Consider the following 26,491-nt stretch of genomic DNA (forward strand, 5'->3'; position numbering starts at 1 on the left):
TTTTGTTTCCATTCTCTAAATACACCCCACCCCCATTTGTCCATTGTTAGTAAAAAATAGAGTTAGGGGTTATAATACAGTATCAAATTGTCCTTGTATACATATATATATATTGATAAAGATACAGATACCCAATTTTTCTCAGTTCTGCACATCCAAAGATAGACAAATAATAGGCCATCTAAAAAGAAAGTGAATCCCAAACACCACTACAAAAACCAAGACCCCTTTTTTCAGAAAAAAAGAAACAAATTTCAAGAAGAAATAGTACTAGTAGAATCTCAACCCTTCAAAATGCCTTACTGATTTCTTAAGCAATTTTTTTTTTTTAAAAAAAAACTTCAAGCTTCAATCTTTTTCTCTCAAAATCTTCAAAACAGCAAAAAAAAAAAAAAAAAAGAAGACAATAAAACTATGATATAATTTTTCAAGAATCTCCAAAAAATGGTAATGGGGTTGCCCAAGAAACCATTTTATTGCATTTTCTCTGTTTTCTTGGCCATTCTTGCCATTTTCAAGAATCTCCCAAAAATGGGGTTGTCCAAGAAACCATTTTGTTGCATTTTCTCTGTTTTCTTGGTCATTCTAGCCATTTTCAAGAATGTATCACCAGCTGAATCTGCATCTGGAAACACTAATTTAGTGTACAAGGGTTGTGCAAAACAGGCATTATCAGATCCATCTGGTGTTTACTCACAAGCCCTTTCAACCCTTTTTGGCTCTCTTGTTTCACAATCCTCAAAATCCAAGTTTTACAAAACTACAACTGGTACTGGTCAGACTACAGTAACTGGTCTTTTTCAGTGTAGAGGTGACCTTTCTAATGTTGATTGCTATAACTGTGTAAATGGTTTGCCAATACTAATTGACAAGCTCTGTGGCACCCCTGTTGCTGCAAGAATTCAGCTTTTAGGCTGTTATATGCTCTATGAGGTCTCTGGTTTCCCACAAATCTCAGGAATGGAAATGTTGTACAAGACTTGTAGTGGGAAAAATGCACCAGGGAGTGGATTTGAGGAAAAGAGGGATACTGCTTTTTCCTCATTGGAAAATGGCATGTCTAGTGCTAGTAATGGATTTTACACAGCAAATTATGAGTCTGTTTTTGTTTTGGGACAATGTGAAGGGGATGTGGGCTCTGCTGATTGTGGTGAATGTGTGAAAAGTGCTGTCCAAAAAGCTCAGGTTGAATGTGGTAGCTCAATTTCTGGCCAAATTTTTCTTCATAAGTGCTTTGTCAGTTTTAATTATTATCCCAATGGGGCTCCCACAAAATCATCATCATCTTCATACTGGTCTCCATCTCCTTCAGCAGGTACATTTCCTTGAATTGATTGATTTCATGAATTTGCTTAGCTAGCTTTTAGTCATAGATTTTGAAAATTCATCTTTAAATATCTGTTGACCATATATTTTGGATCAGATTTTAAAAATCCGTCTTTAAAAAATTTTCAAGTTCCACTCGTAGAGGTAAAATGCACGTTCAAACACAACTTTAAGTTTCAAAAATCACAACTTCAAGAACTCAACTTTTCAAGTTTCAACTTCGAAATCAATGTCCAAATGGGAGCTCAATCTGTTAGATTGTGAGAATAGTTTCTGGTTTAATTTGCAAGTGTTCACACTATAATCAAGATTTTTTCTTTCTTGGAATTTTGAGCTGTCTACCTCATTAAATTAGTTGTATATTTTAATTGAAAAAAAGGATCTTGGAATAAACAAACAAGGAGCATAATAAATTGTGTTTTTTTTTAATAATATCACTGTTAACAAGATGTTTGTCAAGCTTAGAATTGTGTGCTATCATTTCATATAGTAATGAGAGTTGTGTGTGTTGAATGAATGTGTAGGGACAGGCCAAAACACAGGTAAGACAGTGGCTATAATACTAGGAGGAGCAGCAGGAGTTGGTTTTCTAGTCATTTGCATGCTCTTTGCAAGGAATCAAATGAAGAAACATGATGGTAAATTTTTGGGATAATAATATTTTTGATCCCTCGATTATTGATAAATTATGATTTTGATCATCGTGATATATGACTCAACTTGTCTAACCTTCACTTACGACTTCGTTTAGAAAGTATATTACAAGGACTAGAATTAGAATTTATCAATAACGGAGAGACTAAAAATGCTATTAACCCTAAAAGAATTCTATGGTTTAAAAAATTGCCACTTGCTTATGTTATGATTAAATATTTGCAGATTATTGAAGGGGTCAGCTGTGTATTATCATAAAGGCTGGCAAAAGCTTTTTGTGAGGTGGATTCTTTCCTTGTTTAGATTTTCTTCCTAGAAGATAAAAAGAAAAAATGAGAAAGAAATTTTATTTTCTTGGAAATTCCTGAAAAAAAGTGAGGGAGTTTGTGAGCTGTAATTCTTGGAATTATTAGTTAAAAAGAGGAAAACAAAAAAACTATTTGGGAACATAAATTTTTGGAGAAATGATGTAACAATACATGTTTTTTTGTCAACTATGAATGAAGATTGGAAAGAGCATTATAATGGTTTTGGCCTTTTTCTCCTATTGCCATGTGCATGTTGTCTCTTTTCTCTTTGTCTTTGAATAATGGTTTCTCCCATTTTTCCTTCTTCTAAAGTTTTATACTTTTTAGAAAGTTCTCACTCTCTCTGACTGTATATGCATTTCCACTTGTATAATATATATATAAAAAAAACTAAAAGTTACTTGGGTCAATATCCAAGAACAACATTGTCATTTGATTATGATTAAGTAAAATAAAAATTCACTCTGATTTATTGATTTTTTAAGGTTAATTGTTTAGTTAATTATAAATACTCAGATGCTAGTAAATGTTTACCTTGCTTTTACACTTAATTTTTTATTATGTATATGATGGGAATTCAATGAGTCTTGCATCAAAATGGACACTTTTTAAACATAGCATATCAAAACAGACCCCGTCTAAAAACATGTATCAAAGCAAACACTTTGCCCAAAAATGGGTGAATTATCTCTTACATAGTTAACATTCGTCTTCTTCAAATGTAAATTAAATAACAAATAATTTCAGGGATTCACCCAAAAATGAGCGAATCACATGAATTCTTGCAAATTTCTTTAAAATATTCACGTGAATGAAACCTCTCTTGATTTTTTTTTCACATTCTTGGATGTGTAAATTTTCAATGTTTTGTCTTATTTAGTTTGATTAAAAGTGAATGACTTTTTCAATAATAAATATAACATGTTTTTTTTTCCTTCAAATTCTTGGAAGTGTCCATTTGTTCTGGTGATAGAAAAAGATTCAAATGCTTGGAGACAAGCTTAACATAGAGCTTCTTAAAGATTAATAGTAAAAAAAACACAACTACAAAGTACTTTTTTTGTTTCCATGAAATGAATTTTATTACTACTTATTTGCTTACAATGTAAAAAAAATAAAAAAATTCTGAGCCTGACAGGAACACACCCTTGATGTCACTCTTTTTCAATATAAGAATCTTCTTTTTCCCATAACTGAGCTATCCTTTTCTTGTTTATGACTCCTTCATGTACCTCCCACTCACATTATGTGTATATAATAATAGTACTATGTATATTTGTAAATTAATACTCACGTTAAGCACCATACAATAGTTCTGAAAGTCTCCCAGTAATTCAAGGGAATTTATCTAAAAGACTTGTGCTCAGCCACAAGCTAGAAAATTTGCTTGTGGAAGCCTCAGAGCAGTTCTTCTAGATTGTCAACTTTTTAATTGACTAGAATCTCCCAAGAACATAGTTGAAACGCAAACTTCTTTCTTTTTAAGCTCTCCAGAAAATGGGTTTCAGCACCCCAACTCATCTATCCATCCAAACATTGATTCAACAACACAACATAATACGGTATAAAACAATACATTATGTGAAACAACAATCCGAACAGGCTGTAACAGGATAATTACCTCAAAGGTAATCATTCTTTATGTATGTAAACTCTTGGGATGTGAGCAATCTTAGGCCAGTCCTCTACTACTTCCTCCTGGCACCTTTGCTTCAGGATTGATGAACCTCTTTCAAGAGTAAGCAATTGCAATGCTGTGAGAGATCGCATGCCTTCTGGCAAGGATGTTAACATAGGGGAACCATCAATCTTCAACCGATTAAGGGAAATGAGCTCGCCTATCCATTCTGGAATTGTTGTGAAGTTATGACAGTCCAAAATGTCTATTGATTTCAAAGTATGTGAGAAATGTTGGAGCCAAACTGGAAGTGTCATTAGCTTGTCGAGCCTGAGAACTCTGAAAGTTGACAAGTTCCCCGGGGCTTGAAATTGCATTGCCTCATCGTTGGACAAGTTGAGCTGAGGGCAATTGTCTATACATAAGAACTGAAGGGAAGTGAGATGAGTTAGACATGTGGATAGAGAGACCAAAGTTCTGCAGCTTCGAATAGACAAGGATTGGAGCGACACCAGACTCTTGAACACGTCCTCTGGCATAGTTACTAGGCCATCAACAGAAACTAAAGTCAAATCATTTAAATTGCAAAGAGGAGAAAGATGATGAGGTGGGCAAAGAATTTGCTTCAATATCTTCTCATTTATTATCCACAATTCAAGTCGTTTTAGGGAAGAGAAGTAGATTTCATCTGTAGGAGTATTTGATGGTAGCATGAATTTATCATCATCACCTTTAAGTCCATTGATGTTCTCCACAAAGTCGAGATTCTGTAGTACAAGACTTTGGAGAGAAGGCAATTTCCAGCGGTGGAAGCTTTTGGCCTTTATGGCAATCTCCTATACATAGATAAACAAGCTTGGGTAGCAAAAAACCAAGATTCTCAATCATCAACCAACTTGGAAACCTTGACCCACTGTAATTTACTATTCGCAAGCTTTCAATGTTTTGGTGTGGCTGCAGTCCTCCTGTTGGGTTTAATTGATAGTTTGAATGAGAAATTGAGGGGAATAGAAGTGGATGAAAAAATGATCTGTTTTCTCTTGCTTTATTAAATAAGTTTTGGTCCCACAAAGGTGGTGGAAAGAAAAAGTCTCCCACTTAAAAGTAGAAACACTCCTTCATGTTGCTAAAGGGTCAAGAAGAGAGTCTCCCCTCGCGCCGTCGTCGTCGTCACTCGCTCGGCTCGGCTTCCGCTACGGCTTTGGATTTTCCCTCCGTTTTTCCAACGGATTTTTTGAAAGGTTGCAATTTTGTCCGAAAAGTTGCAAACATTTTCTCAACAGGTGTCTTTTCTTAAAAGGTGTAAACAATCTATATATATCTGTTAATCCTCAGAATGTTCCATACGAAATTTCTGAAATAACATCTTCTTTTTCTTCTTTCTGCACTTCCTAAAACTCGTGTGATATACAGCCTGCGAGTGGTTTGCAGTCACCAGAATTTGCAGTACCTCTATTTTGGTGAGTAAATCGTTCTATCCTAGGAGGAAAAATTTCAAAAACCTTAGGTACGTTAAAAGAAATGATGAATGTTTTATTAATAAGTTCTGGTTTACCGCAGAACTTGTGGGGGGGGGGGGGAAGCTATCCTTACAACTAATCGAATACTCAACAGAGTGCCCCACAACAAAACACAATCTATTCCATATAAACTATGGAAAGGAAGAAAACCCAATTTGAAATATTTCAAAGTGTGGGGGTGTTTAACAAAGGTCCAAGTTTCTTTGCCCAAAAGAATAAAAAATAGACCAAAGACCGTGGATTGTATTTTTATTGGCTATGCTACAAACAGCAAAGCTTGTCGATTTTTGGTTCACAAATCGGACAATCTTGAAATTCATGTTATTACGGTAATTGAATCAGATAATGCTGAATTCTTTGAAAATATTTGTCCGTATAAAACTAAATGTGAGTCCTCAAGTGAAAGATCAAAACGATCGCGAGAAGAACCAAAGAAAAGTAAACCAACCGAAGAGGATCTAAGCCGTAGCAAACGTCAAAGGATATCTACTTCCTTTGGACCAGATTTTGTGACATTCTTGCTTGAAAATGAGCTTCAAACATTTAAAGTTGCAATGTCTTCTTCTGATTCAGCATTTTGGAAAGAGGCAATCAATAGTGAGATTCAATCAATTTTGAATATCCACACATGGGAATTGGTTGATCTTCCCCCTGGAAATAAACCTTTAGGATCAAAATGGATTTTAAAAAGGAAAATGAAAGCTGATGACACTATTGATAAATATAAGGCAAGACTTGTGGTCAAAGGTTATAGACAAAAAGAAGGTCTTGATTACTTTGACATATACTCGCCGGTAACAAGGATAACATCTATTCGGGTGTTAGTGGCACTTGCAGTTGTATATGGTCTTGAAATCCATCAAATGGATGTTAAGACGGTTTTTTTAAATGGAGAATTGGAGGAAGAAATTTACATGGAACAACCTTAGGGGTTCGTAGTTTCAGGTAAAGAAAGAAAAGTGTGCAAACTTGTTAAGTCACTCTATGGACTTAAACAAGCACCTAAACAATGGCATGCAAAATTTGACCAAATAATGTTGGCAAATGGATTTAAGATTAATGAGTGTGACAAATGTGTTTACATTAAAAATACTCCAAATCATGAAGTCATTGTTTGTTTATATGTTGATGACATGTTGATAATGAGTAAAGACATTGCCGATGTAAATGCTACGAAGCGTATGCTTGTTAGCAAATTTGACATGAAAGACTTAGGGGTTGCTGACTTGATCTTAGGAATTAGGATCCATAAAACTCCACAAGGTCTAGCATTATCACAGTCACATTATATTGAAAACATACTTGATAAGTTCAAGTATTTAAATTTTAATGTTGCAAAAACTTCAATTGATGTAAGTTTTGCACTTCAAAAGAATGAAGGTAAAAGTGACTCACAATTGGACTATGCACGAGTTTTGGGAAGTTTGATGTATATTATGAATTGTACACGACCAGATATAACATATGCTATTAGCAAGTTGAGTCGATTCACGAATAATTCCAATCAAACTCATTGGATGGCAATGAAACGAGTCTTGTGGTATTTGAAACACACCAAAAATTATGCTTTGCATTATAATAAATATCCCGCAGTAATTGAGGGATATAGTGACGCAAACTGGATCACCGGATCATCTGAAGTTAAATCCACAAGTGGATATATTTTCACCGTTGGTGGAGGAGCAGTGTCTTGGAAATCATCAAAACAGACATGCATTGCCCGCTCTACAATGGAGTATGAATTTATAGCTTTAGACAAGGCTGGTGAAGAAGCTGAATGGCTTCGAAATTTTTTGGAAGATATTCCATTTTGGCCCAAATCTTTGGCACCCATATGTATACATTGTGATAGCCAAGCGGCAATAGGGAGGGCAGGAAGCGTTATGTATAATGAAAAATCGCGTCACATTTGACCTGTTAGAAAACTACTCTCTAGTTGTGTTATCACTATTGTCTACGTAAAGTCAAGAGATAACGTATCGGATCCACTAACAAAAGGCCTATCTAGAGAGGCTGTTGAAAGATCATCGAGGAAAATGGGGTTAAGGCCTAGGATAAGTCATTATGGCGGTAACTCTACCTAGTAGACTGGAGATCCCAAGAACTAGGTTCAAAGAGATCAAACAAAGTTATGATTGGCGGTTCAACATTATCAAATAACTCAATCCATTCTCGTGATGATGACAATGTTCAGAAACAAAGGATAAAACGTTAAGGCTTTTTAATGAGTTAATAAAGCATTAAAGGTTTTTTAATGATTATCTAAGTCTGGTAGAAAATGACTAGATAATGTGTCTATAGGACTACACATTTAGAAATCACCTATGTGAATGTGAAGTATAAGCCGCTTCAAGGGGAATGACGGTAAAAGCACATTCTCTATGCATTCACGAAACTAGGCGGTGTTCATGGCTGAAACAAACACAACCGTGAGAACCATAGATGGTTGATGATTAATTGTGTGACTTATGTTGTCTAGTTATACAACAAAGTTCGACGGTTCAAAGATATCGCATCTACCGATTGATCGAGTATATCCTATATAAGTTCACTATGGAAAGTTCAAAGGAAAACCTACTTATCTAGATGCAATTAATCTTCGCTTGTATATCACACACTTATCCGTGCATTCCTTTATCTTGTAGACATTCCTCATTCATGTGGGGGATTGTTGGGTTTAATTGATAGTTTGAATGAGAAATTGAGGGGAAAAGAAGTGGAGGAAAAAATGATATGTTCTCTCTTGCTTTATTAAATAAGCTTTGGTCCACATAGGTGGTGGAAAGAAAAAGTCTCCTACTTAAAAGTAGAAGCACTCATTCATGTTGCTAAATGGTCAAGAAGAGGGTCTCCCCTCGCGCCATCATCGTCGTCGCTCGCTCGGCTTGGCTTCCGCTACGGCTTCGGCTTCGGATTCAGATTTTCCCTCCATTTTTCCTACGGATTTTTTGAAAGGTTGCAACCTTGTCCGAAAAGTTGCAAACCTTTTCCCAACAGGTGCCTTTTCTTAAAAGGTGTAAACAGTCTATATATATCTGTTAATCCTCAGAATATTCCATACAAAATTTCTGAAATAACATCATCCTCTTCTTCTTTCTGCACTTCCTAAAACTCGTGTGATATACAACCTTCGAGTGGTTCGCAGTCACCAGAATTTGTAGTACCTCTATTTTGGTGAGTAAATCGTTCTATCCTGGAAGGAAAAATTCCAAAAACCTCAGATACGTTGAGGGAAATAATTTCCTTAAGGACATACTGTGCATTCAGTGGTCTCGATTTTATTCTTACATTAATTTTTCAGATTCTGTGTTTTTATTACTTTCAGTAGTTCTTGTTACTGTTTAAATATTAACAATACAGTTTACTAACACCTCCAACATTATCGGATCAGCTCCAGTATCATCATCCTCATGGTTTCCACATTCACTACATCTGTCGGTGTTCTTTCTCCAATTGCATGGGCTCGTCCCATGAATTTAATGGTTAATCTACTTCTGAGATCAACATGGCCTTTTAGTTCATTCAACTTGTCACTTGCCAGACCAGATATGCAACTTTCTTTGCCTATGATAAAACTTGTCAATGTCCGTAGAGACGTCAATTGGTCAATTCCAGGTGGCATATCTTCCAGGGATAAGCAATAATAAAAATCCAAATGCATGAGACCTGCCAACTGCCAAAGTCCTGATGGAAGATGGGTTAATGAGTGGCAGAATCTACATACCAAACGTCGAAGGCTCACCAATCTCCAAATATCTCTTGGCAACTTTTTGAGTTTATTGCAATTAACCAACTTTAAAATTTGTAAATTATGCAATTTTGTGATGGAATTTGGTAAAGTAACAATGCTCTCAGAACAAATAGCAAGATATCTTAGATGCTTCAGTCCACCTAAAGATTGAGGCAGAAGTTCTATCTGCAGCTGACATAGATGTGGAACGCGCAAACGTTCAAAACTTGAAATCATTCTCTCCAAGGTTGAATTGTTCATGACACTGTATGGGGAACCATTTAGGTAAATAAATGTCCGCAACTTGATATGCTTCCTATAGAAGTCACTGGGAAATACCGATGAACCATCGATCTGGAATAAACAAGAAGCATGGAGAGTTTGTTCTGGTACAACTTCTGTATCTTCAGTTGTACTGATACTTAAGAACTCTCTATCTGCAACTTCTTTCGTGAGATCATGAATAAGATTGTGCATTTTGTAAAAAAGTAGGGATTCATGTTCTTCAGTTTCTTGAAAGAGCGGAAACGATACATGTTCTTCAGTTTCTTGAAATATGAATTTGCAACTTCCTCCACATTATCTCTGTTGCTAGTAGTTGATTGAATAAATCCTTGAGCAATCCACAAATCAATCAAATCAAATCTCTAAATTTCGAAATCCTTTGGAAAGAGGGCACAATATGCGAAGCATATCTTTAAATGCTGAGGTAGGTGATTATAGCTCAATCTCAAAATGGCCATTACATTGTTGCCTCCTCGAGTGATACTTGACAAATCTTGAATCTTGAAATACATCCACTCATCCTCCGTTCTTTTGAGGCGTAGTAGGCTTCCTACTTACTTTATTGCATAGAGGGAACTCTTTTTTTTGTTTTTACTTTCTCCACTTTTAATTAGAGAAAAGTTTTTTTTTCTCTTATACCATGTTTGTTTGTGCTTCTTTAATTCTGTAATGTTTTTGTAAGTCCTTCCTCCTAGCATGATGTTTTCATGCATTTATCATTCGTCCGATGCATTTCATCATGATCATTGGCTAGACGGACAGCATATATGCGTTATAGCCGCCCGCCGACAGTGGAAATTTTTTGATTCTCTATCAAGATCGTAGAAGCTCTGATACCAATTTGAAGATAAGTAATATGCAAAAGAATATGAATATTCAATATTTACCCAATTGTCCCGTTTTTGTGTTTGATGGCAAAAATAATTTTGAGAATTGACATCAACAGATGAATAATTTTTTCAATACGATTGGACTATGGTCCATTATTGATAATGGATTTGTGGAAGCTCTAGAAGGCATAACATTAACTGGTGAAGCAGCTAAACAATTGGAGAAAAATAGACAATTGGATTATAGGGCATGTTTTTACCTTGATAGCAAGGTCGAATTGCATGTATATAATAAATATTTACATACTAAGACAACAAAAGAGGCTTGAACAATTTTGGTGAATTCACATCGAGGTTCTGCAGACGCAAGAAAAGTCAAATTGCAAGAGCTTAGAAGACAATACGAGTTAACCCACATGAAATCAACAAAGTTCGTCAATTTTTTTTTGACAAGAGTTACTAATAGTGTCAACGATATGAGAACTAATGAAGAAGCATTAGACTAAGTTAAAGTTGTTGAAAAAGTATTGCAATCCTTGAGTACAAAATTTCACACCAAGAAGACAGTCCTAGAGGCCACCAAAGATCTTAGCACTTTGACACTTGATGATTTAGAAGGTGAATTGGTGACATACGAGATGTCCCTTAATCAGCAGAAGACAGAAACAATTGATGAAGTGTTGCAAGCAAAGGTGACTCAACCTAACCGAAATGAAGAGATATCAAACTTGACTAAGACAAATCAAAGAGATCAGAATTTCAGGGGTAGAGGACAAGAAAATAGAGGTAACTTTCGAAGTCGTGCTAGAGGTAATTTCTCTTATCAACAAAGAAAGAATAATAATTTTAGAAAGGAATAACAAAGTAATCAAAATTTTCAGAGACGTGATAAATCAACAGTTCAGTGTCATAATTGTGAAAAATTTGGGCATTATCAAAGAGATTGTTGGTTTAATAAATCTGAAAATAGAGAAGCATATGCAAAGGTAGCTGAAAATTATCGAAATAAACAAGAGACTTTATTATTTTCTAACTCAGAAATTGAAGAAAATAAAGGAAATGAATGGGTCATCGATTCTGGTTGCAGCAATCACATGTCTTGAAAAAAGAAATTATTTATTGATTTGGATGAATCATTTAGAACTATCGTGTAAATCAAATTCGATTTTAAAACTGTGCAACTGTTAGTAATTTTAGCATATCTCGTTGTATAGAGCTCTATTATTAGTAAATAAATATGTTTTGGAAAGATAAAACTCGTACCTACAACTCTTATGTCATGTTGGAGTCTAGATATGCTGTTATTGAGTTGAAAAATAGGATGCAAGATAGGACAAGTTTTGTACAGATTATTGATTTAAAATTCCCACATGTACAACTTTTAGTTTTTTGATCATATATTTTTGTACAAAATGTATTTTGGGGTGATTCTTATTTGTTGACAAGCTTAAGACATATATCTACAACTTTTATGAGGACATAAAGGCCAGTTTTGCCATTTGAATTTTCAAAATTTAGGTACAACATTAGGTACGTGGTTGGCCGGATTTACTATATATTTTGATGGCCTTAAGTATTAATATGAAATCTTACTTCAAGTTTATATATCATATAGTACAAATTGAAAATAGCCAATGAAAAAATTTCTCCGTCGATTTTCGAGGCCTCCCCATTTTAAAAGACGAAAATTTTATTTTATGTTAACATTTTACATTACATTGTTTATAAATGTTGAGTGGAATCCATTATTTTTGTTTACTTTGGCCATCATTTTCACTATTTTCCATTACTTTATTTTATTTGAGAATAATATTGGTTTAATGATTAGTTAACAATTTGATTCATTCCTCTATTTGGGCTAACTTATTTATTTATTTATTTTATTTTCTACATTTTTATTGATGTTAGGTTTTGTTTTCTCCATTAGTTAAGTACTTTTTGTTTTGTTGATGTAGTTGTTTTATTTTTCTCATGGTTAGAATGTTTAGTTCATTTTTTTTTGTTAATGTTGAACTGATTATATTTTGAGTTGCTCTTTTTGAATAATGTTAAACAAAAGTAATATATGAAAAATATATTGACATTCTAATTACTGTTGTTTTTCTATTATTATTATTATTATTATTATTATTATTATTATTATTATTATTATTATTATTATTTTAGTCCATATTTATCTATTGCTAACACTTTTACTAAGTATCTTTACATGTACCCAACACAGAGTTACTTCCCGAGAAAGCTATTCGAACTTTGTTCGAATAATTTTATTCTTTATTGTGTATATTATTGATGTTAGACAAATATTATTATTCAACTGGCTACATTATTATTTTTCAACACCTATATACTATCAATTTTTCAATACCTACATATTATTATTTCAAACAACTAGCCTACCAATTTTTTCAATACCTACGCATTATTATTTTCAAACAACTAGCCTACTAACCCATTCCCTACAATACACAACAATATCAATTTCTTTCTCCAACAAAACACAATTTCAATTACTATTTTTATTTCAATTCATCATCCTTAATTCCCACAGCTTCAACAACATACACATCTATACCTGCATACATACACCCCTTCACGCGTCCTCCTCGGCCTATACACTTAGGCAAAACTTAGGCCGTTAATACTTATATAAAGAAATTTAATCAGTTAATTCATATTTTTAGACAATATTTAATCATTTTTTTTCCTTTAAAATAGTTTTTTTCATAATTTATTCTCTCATTGTGGTGTAAGTTTAAATGTTATCTGAGATTTTTTTTTCTTCTATTAAAGAAGTATTTTTTTTTCTTTCATACATTATAAAAGATGTTTTTCTTTTCATATGGTAAAAGAGTTTCTTTGTTTCAATTAATAAAGTGCAATTCTTTTAATATTGCATAAAAACTATTTTTTATATACATTTATATAGTCTTTTCTCATGTTTTCATACACCTAGTTGACAATAATACACACTATTTACTTGATACATACTCTTTTATACATACATTTTTATATCCAATTTTAGTACATATTTCTTTTATATATATATGTGGGTGGGGGGGGGGGGGGCGTGTGCTAATACTTGCAAATAATAATTTTATTTCCTCCCTCTTTGATAAATTAAGTCTAGTCGAGTACCACATTTTGTGGTTTCTGAAGGATGCCTAACACTTCCCCTTTGGAATAATGTAAACCCTTACTTAGAATCTAAACTGGTTTTTCGTAGATTGAAACGTGAGTCATACATGTCATGCATCAAAAGATTTCTTTATTTTCCTTAATAAATTAGGTGGCGACTCTATACAATAATTAACCCTTTTAGAGTCTATAAGTTGTGTTTTATCTTACCTCGGTGAAAATAGGGCATAACACTCAAGTGAGTAAAAATACTCATACTTTAAACTCATTTAGTCTCTTCGGACTTTACTCTAAAAACACAAACTCTTCTCAACTCTTTATGCTTACTCTTTTAATAAAAATGCTTTTAAGACTATCCATATCTCATCAACTCTTTCTCAAAAATGTTGTTTATGCTCAATTCTCATACTCATTTAGATTCAGTAAAACATGCATAAGATCAATAATATATAACTTCATGAACTCACGTAGCATAATGAACTCAAACTCGTTTCTCAATCAATAGTTGAAAATATATATCCTCCTTAACTCAAAACAATGCATGATAAGAAGCAATTATAATTACTCATTAGAGTTCATGGAAATGTAAGCATGAACACTAAACTAAAGAACTCGAATTATATGGAGATAATCATAATAGGAATGAATATACATGGGATTCAATGAGAAATAGAATAATTAACTCGAAAACTCAATATAATCGAATTAATTCTCAAACTCAAACTCATACTGACTGACGAAGATGTAGGACACGAGGACGAACTCAGTCCAATGTTGTGATTAGCTTTACATACCTGAAAGATCAATGATCTGAGCGAAACTCGAAGAACTTGGTAAAATTGCTTGAACCTCAGCCTTTTCTCCTCTCTAATCATTGCTCTCAAAATATTATAAGTGTTAATGAGATAAAAATATCGTTGGGAACTGATAAGGACCTAAATTAGTCTCAAAAATTCGAAATTTTAGTTTGAAAGTGATGGAAAAAGACAATTTTACCCTCCACTTAAAACTAAACTGAGCCGCTATGGGTCATTCTACTGACCGTATAGTCTTCTACGAACCGTAGAAGACCAATCGTAGAAACTGATGGTCCAAAGTTGGACCTACTGGAATTTGGGGTGTTGGGTCTATGAGCCCTACCTACGGGTTGTAGACCCTTTAACTAGTCGTGCAAGGGGATCGTAGGATCTCACTTAGGGATGGGGACTTGAGGTCTACAGACCCTTTTACAACTCGCAAAACCCTCTCGTGGGACTTAGTGCACATTCCAGTAGCTACTGGAATGTGACACGGGGTTTACGAGATGTCCCTATGGGCCATAGGGTATTTGACGAGTCGTAGATCTAGCTCGTGGAAGTTGGGTCTGAAGACTGGCTCAAGGTTCTTTTTACGGATCCTTTCTACAGTCCGTAAAATCTTCTACGAGCCGTAGAAGGCACTCATAATATGACTCTCAGAACTCAAATTTTTCACCAAGTGTTGGGGTTTCTTCGAGCCTCACCTACGACTCATAGGACCTTTTACAGGTCGTAGGTCTACTTGTGGTTCACTGGGCAGTCCACTTTCCTCACTTTCTCAAGGCTTTTTGGGATTGATCTAAGTTAAAATAGTAAAGAGTGTTAAATATGTACTTTCTATTCTAACCAGATCCCACTTTGTGAAATTATTCTGAGTATGTTGTTGGTGTCCTTTTTATTATTATATTTTTAAAATTAACTATCCTTAATTATATGAACATATTTTCTTCAAGCCTTGAGAGTTTTTTCATTTTAAAAGCAGCACTATTTTTCGTAGTAAATCGATGGATACTGAAATTGCATAGAAGATGAGAATAGCCTAATCAAAATTAAATGTAATTTTCTCACTTAGTTTGATGGCAAATCTAAAGTTAATCTTATAATCTTGAAAGTCCATAAATATAGCTTTTTCACTCTATTTGATGGCAAATCTAAAGTTAATCTTATAATCTTGAAAGTCCATAAATATAGCTTTTTCACTCTATGAAGAGAAATGACAATCCTATCTACACTTAATTAAGTAATTACTTTTTCTTAGAGTTACTGATAAATAGTCAAAATATTTTAAACAAATTGAATTTGCAGAATGTACTACATTTACTTTTATGGTCTAATATTTATTATCAAATTGAATTCTATTTGGAACTTGTCTTCAACTAAAATCCTTGGTTATAAATAGGATGCATTACTTTTAACATCTATCATACATATTCAAAGTCTAAAAATTATAACAAAAAATTATGAATTTCCCAAAAGTTTTAACAGTGAAACTTTTCCTTATTATGTTTTTTGTAGCAAATAGTAATGCTACTACTAGTTACTCATTAGCATCTTGTATGATTTTTTGTCAACGTGCATGTGTAGATCCAACCAATCATGGTTGCCTAGCAAAATGCGTGGTGGATTGTAACAAGGATGGTACAAGTTTAATGAAGGTATATTCTTTTTATATCTTGTTTTTTAATTTAATAATTCAAATTTAGGGGCGTCAACTAGTTTTATTATCTCTATTTATATCTTTTTGTTCCAATAAGTCGAATTTATAACGATTTAATAATTTCTTATCAGATGATGAGCAAACAGGCAGCTGTTGGAATGAATGTTCAAGAAAAGTTTGTACCTAGTTAGAAAGGCATGTACTATTATTTAGTAAAACCAAACTAGAAAAGATTCTTGATGAATCAAATGTAATCAAGATTTATGTTGTTAATGAAGTACAATATTAAGTTTGAAATCTCCATCTTTTGATTTGCAACATCCTTTGTTATCTCCTAATAAAGAGAAATTGAGGACTTGTTTGTCCATGAAAATTATTTATTTTTTTAAAGATTTTTTTATTTCAATTTATTTGAAAATCAGCGTTAGGGGTTGTTTTGATTCAAGAGCTTACTTTAGTCTCAGAATTTTTATGTGCATACAAAATTTATTCCAAAGTAATGAATGTAATTAAATTCTTAGGGGTTGATTGGTTCAAGAACTTAGGTGGTTTATCCCAATTAAAAAAAATTAAATTAAATTTATTTTATATTTGATTGGATGTATTAGCTAAAATCGATAGTAATATTAGGATTATAATCTAAATAACTTAATCTCAAGTAAAAGCTGAAATATAATATCCAACTTATAAAATCATGATTTTAAAAAAATTAAATTAAATTTATTTTATATTTGATTGGATGTATTAGCTAAAATCCGTAGTAATATTAGAATTATAATCTAAATAACTTATATCAAGTAAAAGATGAAATATAATATCCAAGCTATAAAATCATGATTTTAATTCCAAAATTATAACTATGAATATCCCAATGTCAAATCAAACCATCCCTTAGAATTTGTTGTAGATCAGCCTCTAAAACACAGGATTCCCAAATTACTTCCCATCAAATTGTATGCGTGACCAAAGTAACACTATCCACATCTAACAGTTATAACGTAAATTAAAATTAGTGATAATCTCAAAACAGATATCAGTCATCTAACCAAAAAAATATTAAAAGTGACAATATATTTTTTTTATCTAATGTTTCAAAAGGGAAAATATCATTAAATAGGTTCAAAGTTTGATATGCATTGCTCAATCCAAGTTTGACCGTCACTATTCATACTATAAAAATATTAAGTGATAAGTAATCAGATTTCAATATGTCTAAGTCAATAATATGTAAATTTTAATTAAGAATAGTTTTGTCAAAATATCTATTTTTTAGGGGTTAGTATATTTTTTTTTTTAAAAGAATGTGCTGAAAGTTAAGTGGACAAATAATTTGAACTAGAAAAAAAAACTATTAATGATCATACAACTCTAAAGAGTACATATCACAAAATCTAGTCAAACCTAGCTAGCACATAAATTAATGGTCAAATTGTTATCATTTTGTATAGATGAGATAAATAATTTTAAATAATTGTTACTATGAAATCAAAATAAGGAAAATAAGCAGGGCGCGATGAGGTAGGAGAAAGGAGTCTTAGAGCCCGTTTGGATGGGCTTAAAAAAAGTAACTTTTATATATGAAGTGTTTTTAGAACTTTGAAGTGCTGAAAGTTATTTTTATAAATAAGTAGTTGAGTGTTTGGATAAAAGTGCTTATGATGTGAATTTTAGGATTAAAAGAATAAAAAAAGGTAGTTTGGGAATTTAGTTAAAATATAAGGGATATAAAAGTAATTTTTATGGTCAAAGAAAATGACTTTAAGCATTTTGGAAAAAAAAGTTAGGAATCCTAACTTTTCATTTTTTACTGACTTTAAGAACTTTATGGCTTAAAGTCAGCATTAGACAAACACGTCCAAAAGCTAAAAAGGGGCTTTAAGTTGGTGTTGACCAACTTAAAGCCAATTCAAACGGGCTCTAACCTTCTTTGATAAAAAATCACAACGTATATACAAGATTAAACTTATTTTTATGTATATATAATATAAAGTAGGGATTACACTGTAGACATCGAAATTTTGTAGGATTCTACAAAATTTTCGAATCCTATTTCAGTTAAGATTTCTTGGAGGCTACTCTACCTTAAATCCTAACTCATGCCTATATAAAGGATATCATATTTTCTTGAAAAGGCATCTCAAAAATTTCACAAATTCATGAAATAGTCGTAAAGAGATCAAAATATGTCAAACTCTTCTTGATAATTATATACTTCAAGAAGATCCACAAATCCTCTCATGGAGATCAAGTTCAAATTATCCCTGTTAATTCGAGAAATACGCCACTAACAACCCTCGAATTACGATGGAAATCAAATCCAAATCATCCTAGTTCAAGAAATACGCCATTAACGACCCTCAAATCATAGAGAAAATATAAAAAGAAGAATCAAGGGATAAACAGATTTGTACTTATAATCTTGATGAATAAAATTATTCTTATTATTTATTTTGTGATTGTAATTTATTATTCATCACTTTAAAATTTGTTGCAAACAAATTAAATTTGTTCGCAATAAATTTTAAATAAATGGAAAATACATAAAATCAGAAGAAATAAGAATATTTTGTTGATAAAACAATATAGATACAATTATGTTCCTCCCTTGATTCTTCTCTCATAAGATTTCTCTATGGTTCGAGGGTCGTTAGTGGCGGATTTCTCGAATTAGTAGATTAGGATTTGATCTCTTTATGAATATATATTTTATGAATTTGCGGAATATTCGAGATGCATCTTTAAGAGAATATAATATCCTTTATATAGGCATAAATTAGGGTTTAGGATAGAGTAGCCTCCAAAAAACCTTAACTGAAATAAGACTCGTCTTGTGGAGTCCTACGAAATTTCGATGTCTACAAATGTCCCCTATTTCATTGCTTGTCGGAGTGTAGACTTGATGAAGCTCAAATACGACGCTTGAAGTACTCATTCTTCTACCTTTGTGATTTTGTGGCTTCAGATTTGCATATTTAATTTGTGATAGAAGAGATAAATGGCATATCGTTAGTGGCGTGTTTTTCGAACTAGGAGATTAGGATTCTATCTCTTTATTAATATATATTCCATGAATTTACATAATATTCGAGATTTCTCTTTAAGGGAATTTAATATCCTTTATATAGGCATGAATTAGAGTTTAGGATAAAGTAGCCTCCAAGAAATCCTAATTGAAATAGGACTCGTCTTGTGGAGTCCTCCAAAATTTTGATGTCTACATATACACAAATTTCATAGTGTTAAGATCTAATTATATCAACTCAATTTTCAAATGGATAGAATTGCACATATCAAAACAAGTTGAGTTAAAAAATATACTAATTGATGATCCGTTCAAATTTAAAATGATTGAGTAAATTATATTTTGATATGCTAATTTTATCGCCTCAGGGCTCTATCTATGTTTGTCCCAACTACCAATAACTCAAGTTTATGACTTACTTTTTTAACATTTTTTTTTACTAGATAAGAAGCTAATGGGGAGCTGCATACATGAATGCTCAACGAGAGATTGCACCTAGTTAGAAAGTCATGTACTATTATGCTACTTGTTTATTGTAAAAGTAAACTAGAAAAGAATCTAGATGAATCAAATGTAATCAAGGTTTATGTTATCAATAAAGTACTAATTTTGAATAGTCCCATCGTTTGATTTGCAACCGCCTTTACCATAAATCTCTCTGACTTCTATATCCATGAATGATTTGCTATGTCTAATATATCATTAACTCTTGAATATTTATCCTCCGTTCAAGAAGTACGCTATTAATAACCCTTGAATTACAAAGACAATTTAAGAGAAAATAATTAAGAGATAAATAGAATTGTACTCACAAATCTTTGTTTCATAAACAAAATTTTGAATAACTCACTCTTGGTTATGGAACATGCTATCGGTTGGGTGGACGTACAAGGTAAGGCACGAGTTCATGTCACAAGCTCCTTCCATTTTAGCCATTTTTTAATAACTGCGATGTTTTAATCAACTTGTGTGCACCTCAACTAGTATAACGTCTTTGAAGTGAAGGCAAAACACTTCAATTCATATTAATTCACCAGAGTAAAACCTCGTTTCAGATATTGCATACAAGAAAATGGTAAGTCAAGAATATTCTCAACAACTAGGGATCTAGACATGATAGTCCTCATAACCATATCCCTATTAGATTTCTCTAAACCTCTGCTCACAACAAGAGAGGTATTACATACCCAAGGCACAGAAACTACATAAGCCAGACCATTATAGGAACTCTTACTCCCTAACAAAACTTCTTTATATGATCTGCACACTTTCGAAATATACTTCCCCATTGGCAAAAGGTGAGAACCAGGTGGACTGAAATCAGCATCCCTGAAGTCTACATCTGAGTGAAGGTTTACGACAACCGTTCCATGCTCGGGGTGAAGTTGATCCGCGAGAGCATTGAGGAATGGAGAGTGTGTATCCCACAAGGCGTGAGGAAAGATATCTTCCCCGTCATATGCGTCGATGAAAACAAGATCATAAAGATTTTTGTTCTCGAGGAGAAACTTCTCGGCATCTGCTTCGTGTAATTGAATCCTCTCATGAATGCCTTTCCATTGGAATTCTTGGATAGGATCAGGAGTTGAGTGTGCACGGCTACCAGATGAGGTCATAACTGTGTAAGATGGGAACCCCATTGCTTGGACTGATGCTGAGATTACCACAGGATCGATTTCAGCTATGTGCACTTCAGCACCTGATACATCGCAGGGGTTAATTCCAAAGAAGACATTTGGCAAATTAGTACATCAAATTAAAACAAGCAACAGTTAGTTTAGGAACAAGTGCCAAGTCAGTCAAACTAGAAAGTAAAGTTGCAATGCCATTGAAAGGAATTTAAAAGCAGAGAACAAAGTAGTTTCTATTCTAGGTAATCTGATATTCATATATTTTCTCCAAGAAAATGTTGGACAGAAGTACTATGACTATTATCTTTTGGCGAAATTCGTAAATATATTCAAGCAGATAAAAAGGAAATACTGACTGGGAGGTATGCAATGCAAGAATACAAGCTATCCAAGGTGCTCATTTTACAACCATATCCAAAAAGCCAAGAGAGCGCTTCAGAACTTTGTAATGTTTGGAGTAGCAGTGCTCCAAATTCTACTATTATGAACAAAAGTGTATCCAAATTTACCCATCTATGTGAACCAAACAAGAACTACAGGGAAGAATTTGCAGTATGATACACAGATAATCCTTCATCATTTAAGCCCCCTGTCCTTGTGATCCAGGCAAACAGGAACAAATTTTCTCTATGATACCAGACCACAACCAAGTCTATTCGAGATAAAAGGCACTCATTTTTATCATTTATTCTTCCAGCAGACCTCACATCCTGTACATATTCTATGAGAAAATGAAAATTCCTTCAGAAACTTGAAAGAATTCAGTCAATATTGTATTTGAGTCAGTTCAGAGGATATCAACTATAGTAGAAGAAATACATAATCTTGAGTTTCCCACATCATCCCATGTCAGATTATCTTCCCCAAAACTTACGTTCAAGATGAGATTTTACAGCAACGGGAGAAAGTAAGTATGTGTCTTTAATATCAGATCCAGTGATAAGAAGGATTGGATAATAAATTCCCATTCATACTTTGTCAAATGACACAATGCCACCAAAAGAATGCTCAAATTCAGAGACTTAAAAGAGAAGCAAAGGCAGGAAAAACAGCACTCAGTTCGAACCTTGGATTTTACTAGCCAAAAACAACGGTATGCTTCCTCCGCCATGCCCAATGCATAAAATTTTCATTGGTTTTCTCCCACAAACTGCACTTTCAAGATCGTATTTACAAGATGCGATGGTAGCCAACCCAGCAGAGACCATGCTCTTCACATCTGGAGACGAAATATAAAAAGATGCAACATTAAAAATGTGAAATTACGATCATCATTGGGGAGAACTGGATAAGTATATGTGTACGACGCCTTAACTTCAAATAACTAAATATTGTATATGCACTATTTACTCTAAGGGCATGCCAGAAAGGATCTTGTAAAACAAACTATACTAGACCTTCAACATCCATAATTTCTATATGAAATCACCAAATCTTTTTTCTTATCAAAATAACATTTGTAAGAGAAAATGCTTAGGAAATTTATTACGTGCATCAATTCTTACAGAAAACCTGAGGCTAAAAAAACAATTTTGTCATGATGTACATATTTGAGGTTTGGTGCACGATATGCATGACAAGAACCCTTAATATTGTATAGAAGTATTCCTTTTCCTCATATGTGGCATAATCAAATTTAATATGCTTTTTGCACATGAATGATATCATTGTATTTGTAACATGTTCTTCTACTGAAAACCAAAATGCAAGTGAAAGACAAAAAAAGCTTCCAAGTGTTGAAACCTAAAGTCTTTTAGCTGACAACGATATTGTGGAGCTTGAGGAACATGAGGAAACTGAAAATTGATTCCCAGTTTTATTGTTAGAGCATGTCTTGTCTGTCTTTTCTATATAGACACTAAAAGTTTACTACACTAAACAGAGAAGAGCATATGCACCCGCGAAAATGTTCTCCGTGTGAACCTTGACTAGCTGATGTACAAATGATGGACCAAAATTTAAAGCCATTATACTTTGGGAAAACTAAATGTACAAGTAATGAACTATACTCATTGAGAATCATATATTCTATTTACATGATTATACAATTGCATAAGAGCTGCAAAACAGACAATAATAATGTGATACATACATGGAACAGCGAGACACTCTGCCTGCTGCATCAAGTATATAGAGCCAGGATGTGAATCCCTATAAGCAGCCATTATTTTAACTGTGCTTTGACGAGTATCATCATTAAAGTGAAGATTCCGCCATTGATAACCAAGAATCTTGAAATTCCCTTCATGTTCATGCCCTGGATATATCTTTTTATACCTCTTCTGAAGCCAATTCTCTGCTCTTCCCCAATAACAATTTTCCTGTAAAAAAAAAACATTTTTAGTGGAAATATCACATCCAATAACAACAGCTCAATCGGAAGAAGGGACAGAAAGAAAGACTGAACTGGTCTGGAAGAAGGGTAAGCTACAACAGAAACGACGCCGTTTCCCTTATCGGAAATTGATCGGAAAACTGTGTCGCCACCGGAGTTTGTGCCCCACCATTCCGATGAATAAAACCAGTCGCCTTCATCTTCTACACTTTGACGAATCGCCGTTGATAATCGTCTCAGCTGCTGCCATGGCAAATTCCGTTTTGTTAACTTCAACATTTTCACCAAAAACCCTCTCTAAAACCCTCAATACGGAAGTTTCGGGTCTTTTTTATTATATACCCGAAAAATGTTCAAATGTAATTTAACTACTAGCCTAATTCATGTATTTTGCTGCTTGATAGTATAGAGCATCGTGTTGATTGTCATATTAGCCTATTTAGTCTTTGATTTTTGGTATCTGATATCACTCATATCATTGCAGTTTTTATTTTTGATATTTTGTATCGTTGTTATATTTTTTACAATGAGTTGCATTTGATGATATCTCGCATCGTTGCTATATTACACTCGAGTCGGGTGTCTTTAGGAAACAATCTGTCGTTGGTAAAGTTTGCGTATATTTTATTTTCCACCGTCCCCACTTATAAAATTTCACTTGACATGTTGTTATTACTCCCTCTGTTTCCTTTTACTTGTCAAAAATTTCTTAATTTGATTTTTCTTTTTACTTGTCAAATTTGACAAATCAAGAAAGTACAATCTTTTTTTACCTATTATACCCTCAATTTATTGAGAGAGTTAATATCTTTGGTATCAAAATGTTTTGGAATTTGGATTATGGCTTTAGTGATTAATAAGGGTAAAATGGTAAACTCACCATATCAATAATTGATTTCTTAATCGGTGTGTTAAGTCAAAAATTGATAAGTAAAAAAGAATGGAAGGAGTATTGTATAGAAAATATATAAATTTAAGATATTTTGTATAGTAGATGAGTATTTTTGACTATTTTACTTGATGTATTTTACATTTTTCTCTTTAGGATATCCTCAGAAGTAATACACTGAACTTGTTATTATATATTCCATTTAAGAATCAAGAATATGGTCAGACGTAGATATCAAGAGGGTAAAAATGTTATTTATGCCTACTGTTGTCTTGTGGCCCCTTGGCCATGAAATTTGGGCAAGTGCGAGTATATGAAATTTGGGCAAGTCAGCTATACTATAAGATGAACAAATTAATTGCCTTATATGAAGTCCTTTCATTCATCTTCCTTCAGCATCAATAGATAAAAGTTGTCGAAGAAGAGATAAAAACATAAAAGGAATTGATAACAGGAAAGAGCAGAGCTATTGAACAGAACAAGGCAACAAAGACACTCAAAATGTGTTCAGCCAAAAGGAAATAATAGACAAGAAAACTGGATTAACCTAAACTGAGATTGGCACCATTGTGTCCCTTATTAGTGAGAAAATTTACATTGGTAATTTAGCTCATACTTCCCAAGCACACATACTTCATCTCTAAATATTCATCCAACCCGTATTTAGAACCTTCGCGGCCAAGACCTGATTGTTTCACGCCTCCAAATGGAGCTACCTCAGTTGAAACTAGTCCTTCATTAACTCCGACAATTCCATATTCGAGAGCTTCAGTGACACGCCAAGCTCTTTTAATATCTCTTGAGAATATATAAGCAGCTAAACCAGCATTGGTGTCGTTAGCCATTTGGATTGCTTCTTCATCTGTTTTGAACTTCAAAAGAGGGGCGACTGGCCCAAATACTTCCTCCTTTGACAAGAGCATCTCATTATTAACTCCAGTTACGACTGTAGGCTCGTAGAAAGTCATGCCAAGGCTGTGTCTCTTCCCACCAACGAGGACTTTGGCTCCCTTCGAAGTAGCTTCTTCTACAAAAGATTCAACCTTCTGTACTGCTGCTTCATTGATTAGAGGGCCTTGCTCCACACCTTCACTGAAACCATCTCCAACTTTCATGCTTTGGACAGCTTTTGCAAAAGCATTTGCAAATTTATCATATATCCCTTCTTGCACAAGTATTCTATTCGCACATACACATGTTTGTCCAGTGTTACGGAACTTTGTCGCCAGAGCTCCTTTCAAAGCTACTTCAAGATCTGCATCATCAAAGATGATGCAAGGTGCATTACCGCCTAGCTCAAGAGATACCTTTTTAACGGTGGCAGCAGCACCTTCCATCAATTTTTTCCCAACCTTGGTTGAACCTGTGAATGTAATTTTTCTTACCTGTGGGCTTGCAAGCAGTGCGTCTCCAATATCAGGTGCATTTCCCATAACAACATTCACTACGCCCGGTGGTATTCCAGCTTGAATGGAGAGTTCAGCTGCTGCTAAAGCAGTCAAAGGTGTGAGTTCAGAAGGTTTTATCACCACTGTACAACCACAAGCAAGAGCAGGGCCAACCTTTCGGGTAATCATAGCCAATGGAAAATTCCACGGTGTAATTGCACCAACAACACCAACTGGTTGCTTTAAAACAAATAACCGCCTGTCTGCTAATGGTGATGGAATGATGTCACCATATATACGTTTACCCTCTTCAGCGGAGAACTCAATAAAATTAGCCCCATAACTAACTTCACCAATAGCCTCTTTCAGAGGCTTCCCTTGCTCTAGTGTCATAAGCTGTCCAAGTTCTTCTTTATGAGCCATTATCAAATCATACCACTTCCTTAAATATCTGCTCCTTTCAGCGGCAGTAAGTTTGCTCCATGAACTAAATGCATCATAGGCAGAAGAAATTGCATCGTTCGTCTCCCTCCCGCCCATGCATGGCACATCTGTTATTACCTCCCCTGTTGCAGGATTGTGTACCTTTATAGTCTTCCCATCATATGCATCCACCCATTTCCCTCCAATAAGAGCCTGACTCCGCAACAATCCACAGCTGTTCAGCTTAGCAGCAACACTTTGTGTGTTCGTCGTCATTAAACGTACAGGACCTGAAATTGAGGAACGATATAACATCGCACAAGCAGAAAACGCCATTCTGGTACGCACACGAATCATTTGCATCATGGCACCCCAATTCCAACTTCAAGCATCCAAATGAATAAACTGACAAAATTAAATGGGAAAAAAGGCAAAGATGTTTAACATATTCATATCACTCATCGCACTTTTATGCTTAAATTCACCAAACTGTTGCCGGTTCCAATTAAAATATCCATTAACATACACAAACAATACACCCATCATATGTAATTTCCCATGAAATCCAATGCCAAAGGTATATCATTTCACAGATATGCGAAATTAACCCATAAATTACCTAAACTGAATTTCAAAATTACAAGTTAAAAGCTACAATCGATGAGTCAAGTTCTGAAGCAAAAATTCCAATGACATAGATACTACTGACCTTTTTCGATGGAGAATTCGGAGATCTACTGGACAGTGAAGAGATGGAACCCTAGATGAGATAAGATAGTACCTACTACTTCAATATCGGTCAACGCAAACTATATATTATACCATATATGCACCTATAAATTACTATTTCAGATTCTTATAAATCAATATTTACACATTCCCAATTAGAATGCAATTTATTGCTTTCGTGTATTAATTTTTGTTAAATTTGATTATGAAT

At 33.8% G+C, this 26,491-nt stretch overlaps 4 protein-coding genes across 5 annotated transcripts; 1 reads left to right on the forward strand and 3 right to left on the reverse strand.

Annotated features, from left to right (window-relative positions):
* The first annotated feature begins 23 nt into the window (after window positions 1–23).
* LOC129881874 (plasmodesmata-located protein 2-like) lies at window positions 24–2,527 on the forward strand. The gene is made up of 3 exons (XM_055955986.1): window positions 24–1,315; window positions 1,851–1,964; window positions 2,206–2,527. The coding sequence occupies exons 1-3, from the start codon at window positions 445–447 to the stop codon at window positions 2,211–2,213; spliced, it is 993 nt and encodes a 330-aa protein (XP_055811961.1). The 5' UTR covers window positions 24–444; the 3' UTR covers window positions 2,214–2,527.
* A 6,278-nt stretch (window positions 2,528–8,805) lies between these two features.
* LOC129883722 (putative disease resistance protein At3g14460) lies at window positions 8,806–9,633 on the reverse strand. The gene has a single exon (XM_055958332.1). The coding sequence runs from the start codon at window positions 9,631–9,633 to the stop codon at window positions 8,806–8,808; it is 828 nt and encodes a 275-aa protein (XP_055814307.1).
* A 10,252-nt stretch (window positions 9,634–19,885) lies between these two features.
* LOC129881875 (uncharacterized) lies at window positions 19,886–23,285 on the reverse strand. The gene is made up of 4 exons (XM_055955987.1): window positions 22,924–23,285; window positions 22,609–22,837; window positions 21,583–21,735; window positions 19,886–20,584 (listed from the first exon to the last, which is right to left on the reverse strand). Exons 1-4 carry the CDS (start codon window positions 23,128–23,130, stop codon window positions 19,911–19,913), a joined length of 1,263 nt encoding a protein of 420 aa, XP_055811962.1. The 5' UTR covers window positions 23,131–23,285; the 3' UTR covers window positions 19,886–19,910.
* An 882-nt stretch (window positions 23,286–24,167) lies between these two features.
* Window positions 24,168–26,368, reverse strand: LOC129883184 (succinate-semialdehyde dehydrogenase, mitochondrial). Of its 2 annotated transcripts, none has more exons than XM_055957785.1 (2): window positions 26,261–26,368; window positions 24,168–25,841 (listed from the first exon to the last, which is right to left on the reverse strand). In XM_055957785.1, exon 2 carries the CDS (start codon window positions 25,825–25,827, stop codon window positions 24,346–24,348), a length of 1,482 nt encoding a protein of 493 aa, XP_055813760.1. In that variant the 5' UTR covers window positions 25,828–25,841; window positions 26,261–26,368; the 3' UTR covers window positions 24,168–24,345. The 2 variants fall into 2 exon arrangements, with proteins under 2 accessions (XP_055813760.1, XP_055813759.1); XM_055957784.1 differs by having other exon boundaries at window positions 24,168–25,956.
* Window positions 26,369–26,491: the final 123 nt, after the last annotated feature.

The sequence above is a fragment of the Solanum dulcamara genome, chromosome 3 (assembly GCF_947179165.1).
Source record: "Solanum dulcamara chromosome 3, daSolDulc1.2, whole genome shotgun sequence".
Taxonomy (NCBI): Eukaryota; Viridiplantae; Streptophyta; class Magnoliopsida; order Solanales; family Solanaceae; genus Solanum; species Solanum dulcamara.